This window comes from Anopheles merus, chromosome 2R, assembly GCF_017562075.2.
Source record: "Anopheles merus strain MAF chromosome 2R, AmerM5.1, whole genome shotgun sequence".
In the NCBI taxonomy this organism is placed as follows: domain Eukaryota; kingdom Metazoa; phylum Arthropoda; class Insecta; order Diptera; family Culicidae; genus Anopheles; species Anopheles merus.
In genome coordinates this window covers 1,755,823-1,770,529 of record NC_054082.1, presented here as the reverse complement: position 1 = coordinate 1,770,529, position 14,707 = coordinate 1,755,823, and the positions used below count along the sequence as shown (strand labels likewise).

The 14,707-nt window shown below is 48.7% G+C and overlaps 4 protein-coding genes across 11 annotated transcripts in view; 2 read left to right on the top strand and 2 right to left on the bottom strand.

The window, feature by feature from the left end:
- Positions 1 to 77: 77 nt before the first annotated feature.
- Positions 78 to 1,913, top strand: LOC121588576 (vacuolar protein sorting-associated protein 16B). Its single transcript, XM_041906648.1, has 6 exons — positions 78 to 240; positions 326 to 837; positions 905 to 932; positions 994 to 1,141; positions 1,209 to 1,753; positions 1,833 to 1,913. Exons 1-6 carry the CDS (start codon positions 172 to 174, stop codon positions 1,872 to 1,874), a joined length of 1,344 nt encoding a protein of 447 aa, XP_041762582.1. The 5' UTR covers positions 78 to 171; the 3' UTR covers positions 1,875 to 1,913.
- Positions 1,914 to 2,038: 125 nt separating this feature from the next.
- On the bottom strand, positions 2,039 to 4,086 carry LOC121588577 (alpha-1,3/1,6-mannosyltransferase ALG2). Its single transcript, XM_041906649.1, has 3 exons — positions 3,995 to 4,086; positions 3,655 to 3,869; positions 2,039 to 3,566 (listed from the first exon to the last, which is right to left on the bottom strand). Exon 3 carries the CDS (start codon positions 3,561 to 3,563, stop codon positions 2,322 to 2,324), a length of 1,242 nt encoding a protein of 413 aa, XP_041762583.1. The 5' UTR covers positions 3,564 to 3,566; positions 3,655 to 3,869; positions 3,995 to 4,086; the 3' UTR covers positions 2,039 to 2,321.
- Positions 3,818 to 14,061, top strand: LOC121588569 (coiled-coil domain-containing protein 174). Its single transcript, XM_041906640.1, has 4 exons — positions 3,818 to 3,921; positions 3,997 to 4,412; positions 4,483 to 4,856; positions 11,850 to 14,061. The coding sequence occupies exons 1-4, from the start codon at positions 3,880 to 3,882 to the stop codon at positions 12,953 to 12,955; spliced, it is 1,938 nt and encodes a 645-aa protein (XP_041762574.1). The 5' UTR covers positions 3,818 to 3,879; the 3' UTR covers positions 12,956 to 14,061.
- The window catches only part of LOC121588578, a 74,053-nt gene continuing 65,742 nt past the window's right edge, over positions 6,397 to 14,707 (bottom strand). For all 8 annotated transcript variants that reach the window (XM_041906652.1, XM_041906651.1, XM_041906653.1 and 5 more), the window contains 2 exons: positions 14,073 to 14,282; positions 6,397 to 8,338 (listed from right to left, as the gene is read on the bottom strand). In XM_041906652.1, the coding sequence (XP_041762586.1) occupies positions 7,719 to 8,338; positions 14,073 to 14,282 (830 nt within the window). In that variant the 3' untranslated portion in view covers positions 6,397 to 7,718. The remainder of the gene's footprint in view (positions 8,339 to 14,072; positions 14,283 to 14,707) is intronic.

Here is a 14,707-nt window from a genome sequence, read left to right as displayed (position 1 = left end):
AGAAAAAGAAGAGTTTCAAAATGATTACTTTTTGATGATCAACGGTTTTACGCCAAATTCAAATGTCAGCTGTCAGTCGTTCCAAGTTTGTCGTTGTTTTGATGAACGCCAACCAGTCGGCCATTCGCCCTCCCCTTGGAAACGTTCTTGTGCGCCGCGCAATTTGTGCAAATGGAATCGAAAGATGACGATTATTGGAACGATTCGGCAAACAAATCATTCAATTTTGATGAAGATGATGTAAGTACGCCATTATACGTTGTGCGCGTCATGCTGGCACCAATCCAACCCATGCAACTCTCCCTGCTCCGTCGCTCGTTAACAGGTGGCCGTGCTCGAAATAGCGACCAACAACAAACGTACCCTGTTCGGGGAGGACACCGCATCGGAAGCAAACTATGGCACGGGCCAGATCGAACTCCCACTCCACACGATCATTTCGGACGAGAATCTTGAGCTGATATTGCAGGAGCAGTCGCGCAATGAAATGACCATCCCGAAGGGCATCTCGCTCGAGGAGGAAGTGAAGCTGCTGCGAAAAAAGATACAGGAGTTTAACTACGCACCATCCACGGAATCGGTCGTGCGGAAGCTTATCCTTGGGAAGCCATGCTCGCTGGAAATGTTTCGCTCGATGGCGGAAAAGGAGCAGCTGCTCGACGAGGCCATCGCGTCCGGCAGCGGTAATGCGATTCTGAAAGTTACCCTCTTCCTCGACCAAACGCTGAAGAAGAAGCTCTTCTACACGCTCCTTCAAACGCGGCCGGAAGCCGTCTATCATTATGTGAATTATTTGTCGCTGCGATTGAAAGTGACCGAATGTACCGATTTGTTGGTGTACGTGTGTGCGATATTCTGTGCGATAGAATTACATTTTTCAACCACGATTCCTTTCTTTTTGCAGATTTCTAGGCCGACACCACGAAGCGAGCGTAAGAGAACGAATTCGAAACACGTTATTTACCGTGTTTAATGCATCTTCTTCCATTTCAGTTGCTTCAGTTTTCCATATTTGTGTGCAGCACATCCAATCTCGATATAAAGCGGCAACGGTTGAAAAAGATTTACAGCGACTATTTCTCTCAGCCGGGCGCAAACTCGTTCTACGCGCAACTGGTGGCCAACTATATGAATCTTTTAGGTGAGTTTGATAGGGATCGGAAATGCCCCGCGCTCCATAATGCTGTGCTGTGTTCCCTCCGCTTCAGAATATCAAATGGGCGAGCTCCATTCGTCGGGCGGCGGCAGCAAAGCGGTCGCCATTCAGGATAAGTCGGTGCTGGAAACGTTAAACTACGTCTGCGGGAAGTACAAATGGGGCGACACCGCACTGCAGACGAACGACAACCCGTTCAAGCTGAGCGAGTACCACCAGGTCTCGCAGGCCCAGTTCGAATGGATCGCGTTGAATGAACGTGCGAAGCAGCAGGCGTGGCTAGACTTTGACCACATTTTTGAGCGTAAAGCGTGGTTGAATTTGAAACAAAAGTCGTTTAAAATTAACATTCCCATCGATCGTACGATATTGCGGCTGCATGCACTGCACGCACCGGATCCGGTTCTGAACACATTCCTCGCGAAGGTAGAGGATCCGCAAAGGCGGCTGGCACTTGCGAGGAAGGTACAATCCAAGCACGGCATTGTGGATGCGCTGGTGCTGCTGAAAGATCGCGCCGAGCTGGAGGCTTACCGAAGCACACTGGATAGTGGGACGGAGGAACGTTTGTATGCGGAAAATGCTCTAAAATCATTGGTGAGTAGTGATGGGGGGGACTGCATTTGAACATTGTAAAACAGAAAAGCTTTTACTTTGTCCCCATCTTCTCTTTCAGAACAACAAATGGAAAAGTGATGCAATGAAGCTAATAAAATGATGATGAAATAAATACAACGCGGCGCGTTATTTGAATGAATTCAAAATGCCTAATTCTTTACCATCGCGGACGAACATGGCCCATCGATGCGGTCGAAAGAGGCTCCTTACTTTGGAATTTTATTTGAGAATGTGCTAAAACATCAACTACAACTCGTACAACACTACTGGGACTAATGGCGCTTACTATTATTATTATTATTATTGTTAAGCATCGACTACTACGTGCATTAAGATATCATGGACTGTGTAATTAATAAGTGACCGACGTGACCGGTCAGAGAGATACGCAATTTACATCGAAATTTTTTGCCATCGGGTTTGTGCGGCCGCCAAATCATTATCGCCCCACGGGAAATGCAAACATCGGTTGCCATGGGTAGTCACAGCCGAATCCGGGCGTGCCATGGATCGCCAACAGGGTGGAAAGCAACAGGCACCACCTATGCTATTTGAACTTTTTCTCGCCATCCCGCTGAATCAGATCGGTCACAACGTTATCCAGCTTGGTGCTGAACGCCTCGAAGGAAAAGCGCTGCTGAACGCGCTTCCGCCCCATGGCGCCCATGCGTTCGCAGTGCTTGTCGTCTCTCACCAGCTTTGCCATTGCTGCGGCAAACTCCTTCGGCACGGGCTCGCACAAAAAGCCCGTCTGCTCGTGAATGATGGTCTCCATCGGTCCGCCACTGTTGGCGGCAATGACGGGCTTCGAAAGGTACATTCCCTCCAGCGGAACGATTCCGAAGTGCTCGAACTCGGGCGTGTAAATCAGCGCTTGGGCACGATGCAATAGGAACAGTTTTTGGCGATCGGTGGGAGATCGTAGCAGGCGAACTTTTGCTCGTATCTGCATGTCTTCGGCCAGCTCCTCCAGTTCGTCGTAATGTTCCACGTTTTCCATCACACGATCGTCATACCCGCCGGCCATGATGAGACACACCTTGTGCCACTCGCTCGAGGACACCATGTCCTGCAACGCCTTGAAGGCGTGCAAAGCGAGCGCAAGGTTTTTCTTCCGCTCGTACCGATTGATGGACAGGAAGACAAACGCGTCGTTCGGTAGCTTCACCACCTGGTCGGACTCTTCGATGGCGGTTTCGTCAAAGAACCGGGTGTTTAGCGACGGGTACAGCACATCCGGATCGGTTGCGATGCGCTTGAACGTTTCCTTAAACACGCGGCTGGTGAACTTGCTGTTCACCAGGATGCCATCGGCCTGGGCCGTAGTCACTTCCTCGAGGTAGTTGAGCGGCATGCGGTAGCACTGTTTCAGCAGGTTGCCCGGCTTCGACAGCAGCTGGTCGGGGTAGTGACAGTAGAACAGGATCTTTGGGTTGGGCCTGGCGAGTCGAAAAATGGGAATGCCTAGCGAAATCAAATCGCAAAACACGACATCGACCGGTTCCTTCTTGGACAGGAACAGACTGTAGTAGAAGGCAGCGTACAGCATGCGTATGTAGGCGCACACGGCGTAAAACTTGCCAAAGATGTCTCTCGGCAGCCAGTCGCCGACCGTCATCACCGGCAAGCGACCATCCTTCGTCTCGTCGAAACAGTGGTTCGGATCGTGATGGTTCGTCAGAAAGCTGACCGTGTGGCCCTTGCTCTGCAAAGCCAGCGCAGCATCCACGACCAGCCGTTCCGCACCGCCAATGCCCAGATCCGGATGAACGAACAGTACACGCACCATGTTCTGCACGTGGCGATCAAAGAAAAGGCTCTTACTTAATAGGACGTCGAAGGGAGGAAAACGATACGATAAAAACAAAACGACCACATACCTGTGAAAAAATGTCCGTGTCGACGGCGAAAACCGCAAATACGTGTTGTGTGCCAGCAAAACAGCACCGAAAGTGAAGCACGACCGAAACACCTGTCAAAACACGTTGTCACGCGAAAGAAAAACATACTCTGCGGACGTGCCCCGCTAATCAGCTGATTGGACGCGGCAGTCCTGTCAGAGTGGTGGTACAACCAATTTGTGTGTGTAAACAAACTGTGCAGCAATGAACGATCCCAACCGAAAAATAGAAATAGATAAATCTTCCGTAAGTATTTTACTGTACAAAATGGAAAAAGAAGGTTGTGCATTGAGTATACATTTGTTCACACATTGCTTACAGCTTCTCAGTTTGAAGGCGGAACTGCTGCGCAAACAGGAAGAGGTGGGCAGAGCAAAGGTGTCCACTTCGATCGACGATTTCGTGCCGAAGAAAGTTCCCAAACCGGAGAAAGATGTATCTGCGAAGCGAAAGGAACGCCGGGAAAAGAAGGATAGTTCGCAGCCGGTGGTTACAGAGCTGGAAGACTCGGCACAGCTCGCCCGGTCGAAACAAATGCTGGTGGCAAAAGCGAAATACTACGACCGAATGGTTGCAGCCGGCGGATCGCTAAATAGTGACGAAAACAGTCTCGTTATGTTCAACAAAAAGAAGCAGGACACCAAACCGGCGTACAGCTCCTCAGAACATTCGGCCGAAGAGAGCAGCACCGACTCGGAATCCTCTGACAGTGAAGGTGTGGAAGACGGAGACAAATGGTAAGGAGCAGCTGCTTACCGTTGAGTGTATTTCTTCGTATTGACACTGCACGGCTTCTTCTTTTGGCAGGGTTGAGTACACCGATTGCTTAGGACGCACGAGAAAGTGTCTCAAGAAGGACTTGAAAGAGTGTTTGGCTCGTGATAAGGAGCTGGCTAAAACGATGGCACCGCGCGAGGGACAACGCAGAGAGGATTTGCAAGGTTCTTCTAGCGTGCATACCGTACCAGCAGCGAGAGAGACGTTGCCGAGTACCAGCACGGATGCGCAAGAAGAGGAAGACGAGGACGGTGAAATAGTCGGTCCAATGCCTCCTGCGATGAGTCGAACTGACGATACAGATCTGGGAGAACGGTTCCTGGAGATGAAAGAGCAGTGGGCACAGCAGGAAGAAGCTAATCTGGAGAAGGGTTCCATACACTACCAGGACGTGCTGTTTAATGGTAAGTACAGACAGTTGCTTTTTGTTTATACATGATGGAACTGTTATTTAATTGGCTTTTGGTACGAAGAACATTGCAAATGGGTAGCTTCGTTTGTCAATTTGTATCTCCATTTGCTAAGAGACGATACTGTTACAATGTTTTTCTTTTTGGCATAACGTCCTGTGCGGACATGCCGTTCTAGTTCTATATAGACTTTCGAGAATTATTCTGATACCACGCAGCCGGATAATCAGTCCTTGGTACGGGGAGGCGGTCCATGTAAGGCTTGAACCCACGGCGGTCATGATATTGAGTCTAGCTTTTATAACGGTTGAAAAGACACTGTGGTCCATTCATGACTATGCTGAGTCGTAAACATCTCTGTGCCTTTGGCCTTTTTATCAGACACTAAGGGTCCTTTAACATGCAGGAGTAGGAATCTTCGGGTTTGGTACCAGAGTAATACAGTCGGTGGTTTGGTCGATTAAACATCATCGAACAATGATTGGATGATTTGAAGGGTCGAACTGCCAGCAGTTGATTCCGCCACATACAATTACATTTAATTAATCAAAACGCAAAACATTCATACTTAAACAAGCGTCAATTCACGGAATTGTATTGTAATGATTGAGTTAGTTGTGATACGATGCACTCGATGCAGGAGATTAAACAATCTAAATATGCTTCTGCACGTCATTTAACTCCATCGAAATCGTGTAACACTGTTCAGCTACAATGTGGTTAGCAATCCAAGTCCACCGGGTGGTTGGGTTCAGTTGCACCACATCCCCCGCCATGAACAAGAATTGGCCCAATGGAATTGATTTGCAGACCATCATAAAAGGGAAGCCAACATGGTCATACACACAGCCATGTGTCATAGAGCGAGGGGATGCACCAGCACTGCCAACATTAGCGTGGCCAGCTAATTTACCGTTAAACGAGGGTAGCAAGCGAAGAGTGAATCCGCCCAGGGTATGTGTTAAATCTGGCACGATTGGACACGACACCGGACCACGACTTTCATGTGATGCGCGAGTTAAAACTGCTCGGCAGTGGATAGGGAGGCGGCAAATACGCACTTCCGAAAGTTGTTATGCAAATTTGCACAACCCCCCGCCCCCCAAAAAGCGCGGGATTGAGGCCGCGCATTAGTTGTTAGTGATAATTTGCAGATCCACTTACTTGCGGCACGCATAATGTGGCTGTCGGAAATAGCGCCACCGGTTCCGGCCATTTGAAATGCGCGCTTTACCTACCTGCCTTACGCTTCCGACGAGGAAATGTTTCATGGCTGGAGCACGTTGAATTGTGATATGTCGCACCGGCCTACGGGTTGCTAGTGCCCCTTTTCACAGCATCCGCATCCATGTTTCAGCATATTTCAACTGGTTTTTTGTTATTTCTGGAGTTTATTTTCTGTTCATTTTTCTGGATCGACTTGTAATACTTCGGGATACTTGTAATCGATACAAATCGGCGCTAATTCTAACATTCAATACAACACGTTCCGACCGATGCAGCCAGTTCCTGTACTTTCCTTCGCTACCGTTGCGTTTGCTTGTGTGTACACGGGTGAAATTCGAACAAATTGCTTACACTCTTATACGTATGTTTGCCAGTTTTGTTTCTTCTTTCTAATACTAATCAAGCACTCACTTTCCACGAACTCTGCTTGTTGGTTGCTTCATTTGCCTTGCTTTGAGCTGTCGGCGTTTTTCTTCTCATTCCGCCTTATTGCAATACTGTCCCCGCTAAATACTCGAATTACACCACCGCTCCAAGAAAATGCCAAGATTTGTGAAGATTAATAAGAGAACGACACACAAATACACACACACACACACACGAACACATGTCAACTCGACTTCTCTCTACTGGCGGCAATCGTAGCCTCGGGAAGGGAGCATTTTTGGGGATTGTTGAGCGATTGGTGTGTGGCCCCCAAAACAAAACGAAGCTCTCCCACGAAGCTCATTTGCGGACAAAATTGTGCCCGGTGGCGGGAAGATACACACAAAACTACATCCTACTGCTGCTGCTGCTTTCATCCTATAATCCAATACAGCCTAACCTGGTGCTACTACTACTACTACTGCTACTCGCGCCGTGGTCGCTTGCTTCACGTTCCACTCTAACCGACTATTTTGCCTACGTGTATTGCTGCGTGTGTGTCCTTTTAGGTTGCGGGAAGGGATGGAATGAGAAGAAGTTGTTTACGATAATAGAATACATGATAGATTTAGCTCGTCGTCGTCGACGATGCAGAACGTAGCCATTAATAGTAGTGGCTGTAGGTTTAGTGGCTGTTTTCGCTATTTACAATTATGTACAGATGTCTACAGCCCTTATCCCACGCGCTCTCGCGGTGTACAGACAATTATTGCAGACCGAAGGACTAGCGGCGGAACAGATTGAACCGATGTATGGCACCGCACAAATAGGGTCGTTCTGCTGTGTGAGTGCGTTTCAACGGTGGTGGTGGTGTACTCATGCTGCGTGAAACATGATTACTACTAATCTACTAATCGATCCAAAACATCCCAGGGGACAGGGGGGATGTGGGGATACGGGGATATGGCAAGGACACTACCCTTTTTGTCTACTTACTCTTCTATGCACCGAAAGGAAAATTCGCTACCATTGGGTTATGGTTTTATTTTTCTTTTGCGTTTAATTTCGGATCTTGCGGATCAACGGCGACCAAGACGACGAAAACGCATAGCATCATCACAGCTAACGCCACACTCTCTCTCCCCCACACACACACAAATCACTTTCGCGCACCGGGCTCTGTCGCCGGTGGTGTGAGCTTCATTCTTGGAATGCAGTCGGGCGTTTGCAAATTACGGTTCGGCCCCAACAGAGGCCCACGGTTTAGTACGGATCGGTGTTGATTGGAAAGTGTTGCAGCATGGCAAACAGGAGCACCGAACAGCTGGCAAAAACAACCAGCCGGGCCACAGAGCTGCAGGAGGATGGTGCCGAGCTGCTCGTGCTCGAAATAGCGTTGCCATCTCTGCTTCGATCCGACGAGGCGGTGCCGTTCGAGTCGTCCTTGCTTCGCCGATCGGCCGTTGTTGCGACCGGCTTGAGCGTAATGGTGAGTTGCGTCGTGACGTCCCGATGGCCGGGAGCAACAATCGCACCGCCACCGCCATTGTGCAGCATCTCCCGGTGGTGCTGCTGCGAGGACGAACGCGACGACGGCAGCGTACGATGGTGCGTTTCGCTTCGGTCACCATCCATGCCGGAGGATTCAGCCATATCCTCGTCATCGCTGTTGTTGGGCGGTAGCTGATGATGCATACCAGCACCACCGCCCAGCCGGTTCCGGTGGTGCGCATGCATCAGCGAGGTTTCGATCGACCGGCGGATCTCGGCACGGGTCAGCTGGTTGCACAGGTCCGTGCTGCAGTAACAGTAGTCGATGCTGTTTGCACTCTTGCAATCGTTGATGGCCAGATTTTCACCGCACGTTCGTATCTCGATATCACCTGCAGAAGAGAAGGGAAACAATAAGAAATAACAAATCAGTTGATGTCTTAATTTTGATGTTTAACGAACAACAAGCAGGAGCGTCGTTTTCCCCCAATTACTCATCGGAGGAATTAACCCTTTCATTCTAACGCCCCAGAAAGACGTCTAAAACACACACACACACACACACACACACACACACACACACACACACACACACACACACACACACACACACACACACACACACACACACACACACACACACACACACACACACACACACACACACACACACACACACACACACACACACACACCAGTTACAACATTACAAACGTTACAATTATATGGCAATAAATTTCCACACCGATCGTGACTAACTCCAACAAAATCGCACGGAAAGGTTGGCGAATGGGGTTGGGACATTGAGGGCCGTTGACGACTTGTGTGTGTGTGTTTGTTTTTTGTTTTGTTTTCGGCCGTAAAAAGTACAAGGACGTCAATAAATCAGCGTTTGCAGTAGAAGGGAAAATATTCTCACTCGCACAGGCTAGAAATTTGCATAAGAAATTATAATCGCGCGCGGCTCGAGACTAAATTTTTTTGTTTGGCGGCAGTCACAGAGAAGGGTGCAGAAAAATGCCACGTGGCTTTGTGGCGCAAAAAAAGACATTCATTTGTTCGCAAAAAAAGAAACTGTACGCCGATGGTTAAATTGCTTTATTGCATGATTTCCTTCACGCAATCGCAACACACGGAGGTTTTTTTTCACAAACTGTGAAAATTGTACTGGGTTCTGGGTTTTATGTACTGTTCTTAGGGTTAGAGTGTTTTCTAAAACTAAACAGTTTTGTTGGTATGGTACACCACCTTCATCTAATTGATTACGGTAAGGGGTTTGATGTGTCGCCTGATCACTTTCAATTTCCCATCCATTTACTCCAAATTACCATGTTTGAGAAGGATTCTTTTCCAAAACCGGCTCGAGTTTCTGAGTAAAACTTTAATTTTTCATTGCCTACTCTGCAATCCCATAAAACCGCCAACTGTTTCCGGTAGGCGGAACTGTATTATATACACACACACTCACACCGACAGATCATAGCAACCGGCTTTTCTCTTCCGGGTTGTGCAGTACCGTCCGGGTGCGTGTAGAACTAATAAACTTTCAATCTTCATTAAAAATGAATCCTGTCATCGACCACCGGGGAGGCTCGCACGTTTACGGCACACACTACGGTTGCGGTACGCACGATACGACGACGGTTGTAGACTGTTTTAGAACCGCACGGCTCGGGCGCATACGTGAACGATCTCGGGCCATAAATCCTGCTTCGAAGCGCCAGCGAAACCCCGTGGAAGGGAAACAGCATGAGCGGAGCAGGAGAACGCGGAGGACAAGACAAGCGAGGTCCATTAAGATGTCATACCATTTGCGCGATTTTCAATGTGTCACATCGAACACCGGAATCCGCCGCTTTTCTCCCCATCTCCTGCAGTCTCTTCACGTGTTGCTGTGGAGAGCATACAGCCTTCAGCAGCGTAGAGAGGGATGGAGCTTTTTTGAAAGTAATATCTTTAAAATTAAATTCGCTTTTCCCCATTCGCTGTGCGCGGTATTACGGGGCGTTTAGAGCGCGCTTTTTATGTGTGTGTGTGGGTGTGTTGGTGTTAGAACGTGTTGCCTGTTTATATTGAGATTGCATACCTTCTCCTCTCTTACTGCAATATCCGCCCCTCCCCCCCCCCCCTCCCTTGCGCCAACAACCATCAAAGTCTGTTGTTGATAATGATTTGTTTGAAGCATTTAAGGGATGCGGGAAAGGGCGAGTTGCCAACTCTGCATTACCCCCCTCGATCGCTGCCGTGGGAAAAGGAAAGTGACATTCTCGTTCTTTTTGCGCTTCCGAACGTACTTTGTCCTTGGAAGTAATGTCCCGTACCCCTCCATTGTCACTCCACCTCCATCACCTGCAGTTGAAGAGTTTTGTGAAGTTTGGTTCTGTCTGGTGCGCTTTTGCTTATTGCGTTTCGTCGTGCCTTGACTTCTGCCCGTACTTCCCTTGTGTGTGTGTGTGACTCCCTCTCTCTCTCTCTGTGTGTGATCACATCTTTCCACCCATGGGTTGTGTTAATGAAAGCGGTTTGTCTTGCCGATAAGCGCGAACCGTAACGCAGGCCTATGCTAAAATGAGGGAAAACTTTCTACCGAGGACGAAGAAAGTTTTCCCCGGTAGCGGCAGCAGCAGCAGCAGCAGCAGATAGCAGCGACTGCATAGGCACAGCATCATCGTTACCGGAACGTTTCCATCTTTACCCGTTTCCCGTTTTTCCCGCACAAGGGCAAAAGGTGTGCAGGTACGGAAAGTTTTCACTCCCAGGCTCCGTGATGTGCGATGTGAGTTGATGCTGGTTGGTTGGTATAGATGGGTGAGGATGTGTTACTACTACTACTACGGGCGCTTTTGGGGGCTTTCTTACCGATACCTGTTATGTCGATGCAGATGCCGATAGTGAGGGAAATAAACACAAAAACAGACGATAGCTTGGTTCCTCCCGAAAAAGAACCACGGCAAGCATTTTTCAACTGAAAAAAACCTTCACAAAACGCACAACACTTGGATAATCTAGAGGACGCAAATTGAAACGCCAAACAGCACACACCAAACGGTCAGTTCAAACACATTGGCGTATCACGTTTAGTGACAATAATTGGCGATTAAAAAGGGCGGAAATGAAACCGCCCCTGGTGTTTTGGTCCGATGAAATCCAATTTAATTGTGCACTGTTTGTGTGTGTGTATTTAACCCGTTATTGCAACATGCTGTGCGGTCGTCTGTCGATGATGGCAGCAAGCAGAAACAATATAATGTAATAAATGTGGTTCTTTTCTCCTGGAAACCCTACGCCCCCTCCCGTTCACGGGACCAATTTCCTATTGGTTGAAACTAATTTTCACTCGCGCGTCCCAATTCCGCGTCCACTCCTGACTGAGCTGACCAGCTGTGCGGGGTGTGTGTGTGTGTGTTTGTGTGTGCGGGTGAGTTTGCGGTAAGGATTGCAACTTTTCGCAGTCAGGCCAGACAGGTCCATGTTTTCTTTAGTTCTCCTCTGTGATTTTGGCACTATGGTGGTACGAGCGTGTTCCTAGCAAATGCGTGTAATCTTTGAATGGAACAAAGATTCCCTCTGGAGGGAGAGAACGGGGAGCAATTTAATTAAAAACTTGCACCAGACAAAAATCGCTACCGTTTGCTAAATCTCTTGCAAAATCGGTGAGTATGGACCGCGGTATTACAAGAGGAAAAGAAAAGAACATTAAACCATTTGTGTGCATTGTGATAATGGTTGTCGTATTAATATATTCTTCAAATTTAATATTCATTTTGCATGAGAGACAAGAAGAAAAATCAATTTAATTCTAATGCAATGCTATGGTTCCACTTACTGAAATTGGCTGCAGTGTGCGCTCATAGAAAAAACAGAATCATTAATTAAGCTTCACATGTTTCCTTTTCCTTCCAGAGGCAAGATTACACGGCGTTGGGTACTATGCATTCTCCACCGACCAGGAGGAACGCAACCGACAGCGGGACGAGCTGGACTCAATACGCGAAACAACGATGGAAGCGCAGAAGGAGCGCGAAGCACTGCGGCAGGCACGAGACAAGCTCATCGCCGACAGGGTAAAGGCAGCCCGGGCACGACAGCGAGCACGCCAAGGTTTGCCGCCCGAGGAGGACGAGGACAGTGGCAAGCAACAACAGACCGATGCATCCGATCAGCTGTACGATCCGGTGGAGGAACGACGTAAACGCAAGGCGGAGGAAAAGCAGCGCAAGCGAAAGGAAAAGGAAGAACGCCGCAGGGAGCGTGAACGGGCGGACCATGTACGGCCGTGGGACGAGGGCAAGGAGCAGAATCCCGACGATAAGGAGTGGGTACCGGCGAAGGAGAAATTCATTCTATCCCAGCACGAATGGAACGATCTAAAGCGAAGCGAACGGATTGCCGAATTTGCACCACCACCCGTCGAAACGGCCAGTACGGCACGGTCCCGGAGTTGGACACAAAAGCCACGTGCGAATAGTCGTGGCCCGTCGCCCGACAGCGAATCGGAATCGTCCGATAGTGGTGAGGAGGTTGTCGTCGGTCCGATGCCTCTAATGACCGATCCCTCCCAAGCAGGAGCGCTCGAGGACATTCCGCTTCCGGAGGAGATGGATGAGCAACCTTCCAAAGGGTCGCTCTTTTTCACCACAAAAAAGAACCCTCCCAAAAAGGAGCTCAAGCGCCGGAATCTAAACGCGGTCGAAATGTCAACACCCGCCAAGATGGCAGCTCCCGTGCCCATTAGAAATGAGCTAAGTGACGGGGAAGCGGCTGAGGAAGCAGCCGTGTTGCCGCCGAGGAAAGGCGCTGAGATAGAGCCACCGGCGACGTACGATTACTACGGACCGTCGGATGCAGTGCGTCGCAGTCGCTCTGCAGCAGGCCAAACGGTCGCTCCGGAAAACAGAACAAACCTGGAGGCATCGATTGAGGCGGGGTTGAAATTCTTAAGAAACCAATCGGACAAATCAGGTGGCCCGGGGACCAAAAATCGCTGGACATCAAATGCAGATTATTGAGTAAGATAAATGGTTTGGACCGAAACAAACAGGGTTTTCTTTGAATTTTATCACAAATTGTTCAAAAATCGTTTCGTTGACTACTTCAATCCTATCAGCGTGGTGGTTAGCTGTGTGTGTAAGTCATCCGAACGTAACGTTAACGAGCAGTGTGTGTGGAGTTAGGAAGAAATAATAATATTCTCAAACTTCAAATTACAACCGTCGTTCTCGCTGTACCGCTGCACTCGAGCGAACATAATCAAAAGCGGACAAAGTAAACATTTGAGCTGTGTGCGCGCCATGATGGGGTATGATGAGACCCCTGGCAAGTGTGTTAATACGAACGGTTGTCCTTCGATGTAAACCGCAACCAAGAGTTTCAACATTCAAGGCAAGCGGACATTCCGGGCTGCCGTTGGTTACTTCTTTTACTTCCTGGAAAGTGTACCGGTGGAGAGCCATATGTTTTAATGAGCAGCTAAAAAAGCCATCCAGGCACAAAAAGCCACACGCCACCGCTGGAACCCGCAAGCGAAAGAGTGATACATGCCATCGTGCATTCATACCCGATGCGACAAAGCACAGCGCTCAAGTGTGCACTTGTCATTTGTATCTTTTCTCGAGTGGCTCTCTCTCGCTTCATGTTAGTTAGGAATAATCTCTTACCACCATCATTACCATCAGTAACAACAGAATCAGCACCGTCGTCATCATCATCATCATTATCGTCGTCATGATCATCTGATGAGTACAGGCGACGTCAGACGGGTAGTGTCGTGATCATTATCGTTTTTGTCACCATCATAATCGTAACGTAGCATCATCTTGCCCAACGTGCCCAACGTTGCTCGGTGTTGAACGCGGACACTTGGACGCGCCCGGCCCGGTGGACAGCAGGGACACGTCAGAAGTACATGAACCGATTTAAAAATCTGTTTTACGATTATGTTTGCGATGATTAAACCAAACTTCACCGGCATAACGTTAACCTCTCGTCCGCTCGGACAAATTCTGCTACGGCCAACAAATTTGTCAAAATTTATCACGCCGGCTTAGCTCATTACAAGATGAGGAAAGCTACTTTCTATAACAAACACAAACACACACGGGCGCGCACAGACAGTTAGTAACTTACCATCAACCTGCGTCAGACAGCTCGTGTACGTTGGTGGACAGTCGAAGGCATACTTCTCCTCCGGCCGGAAGTCTTCGCAAGTGCCTTCCACGGTCGGCACACTGCTCTGGCCGTGATGCGTCGGTAGCGTCCGGAACGGGCCATCGGCACCCTCGCCACAGATGTAACACTTTCGGGCGTGCACCAACCACCCGTTCATACATAGCAGGGCTGTAAAGATAGAGAGCAAAACATGGAAAGAATTAGAGCAATTACCGGAAATATGTTTGCACATGCGTTAAGAATGCCGCTCCGCTTTAGTGGAGGAACAATTTCCGTGCGGAACTGCATTTTAATATGGCAAAAGCAGGACCGACTTCACAAATGCTCAAAATACGTTATCTAGTTAAAGAGTTTTTATGAAAGCAGCTTCACTCTAACCATCGATCGATTTCGGCTACTATTTAAGCACAACTTCTTTGTAATATTTTGCCATTTAATACGTCACTTTCTATGGCGTTCTCGGTAAGAACAAAGCCGAAAATACCACCAGTAGAAGATGTTTTTATTACGCTTCTCGCACATGGGTTTCCAGCAAGCGGCACACCCGCACGGCGCACGAGAGCACAGCATCATTTAATTACGGGAAATGAAAA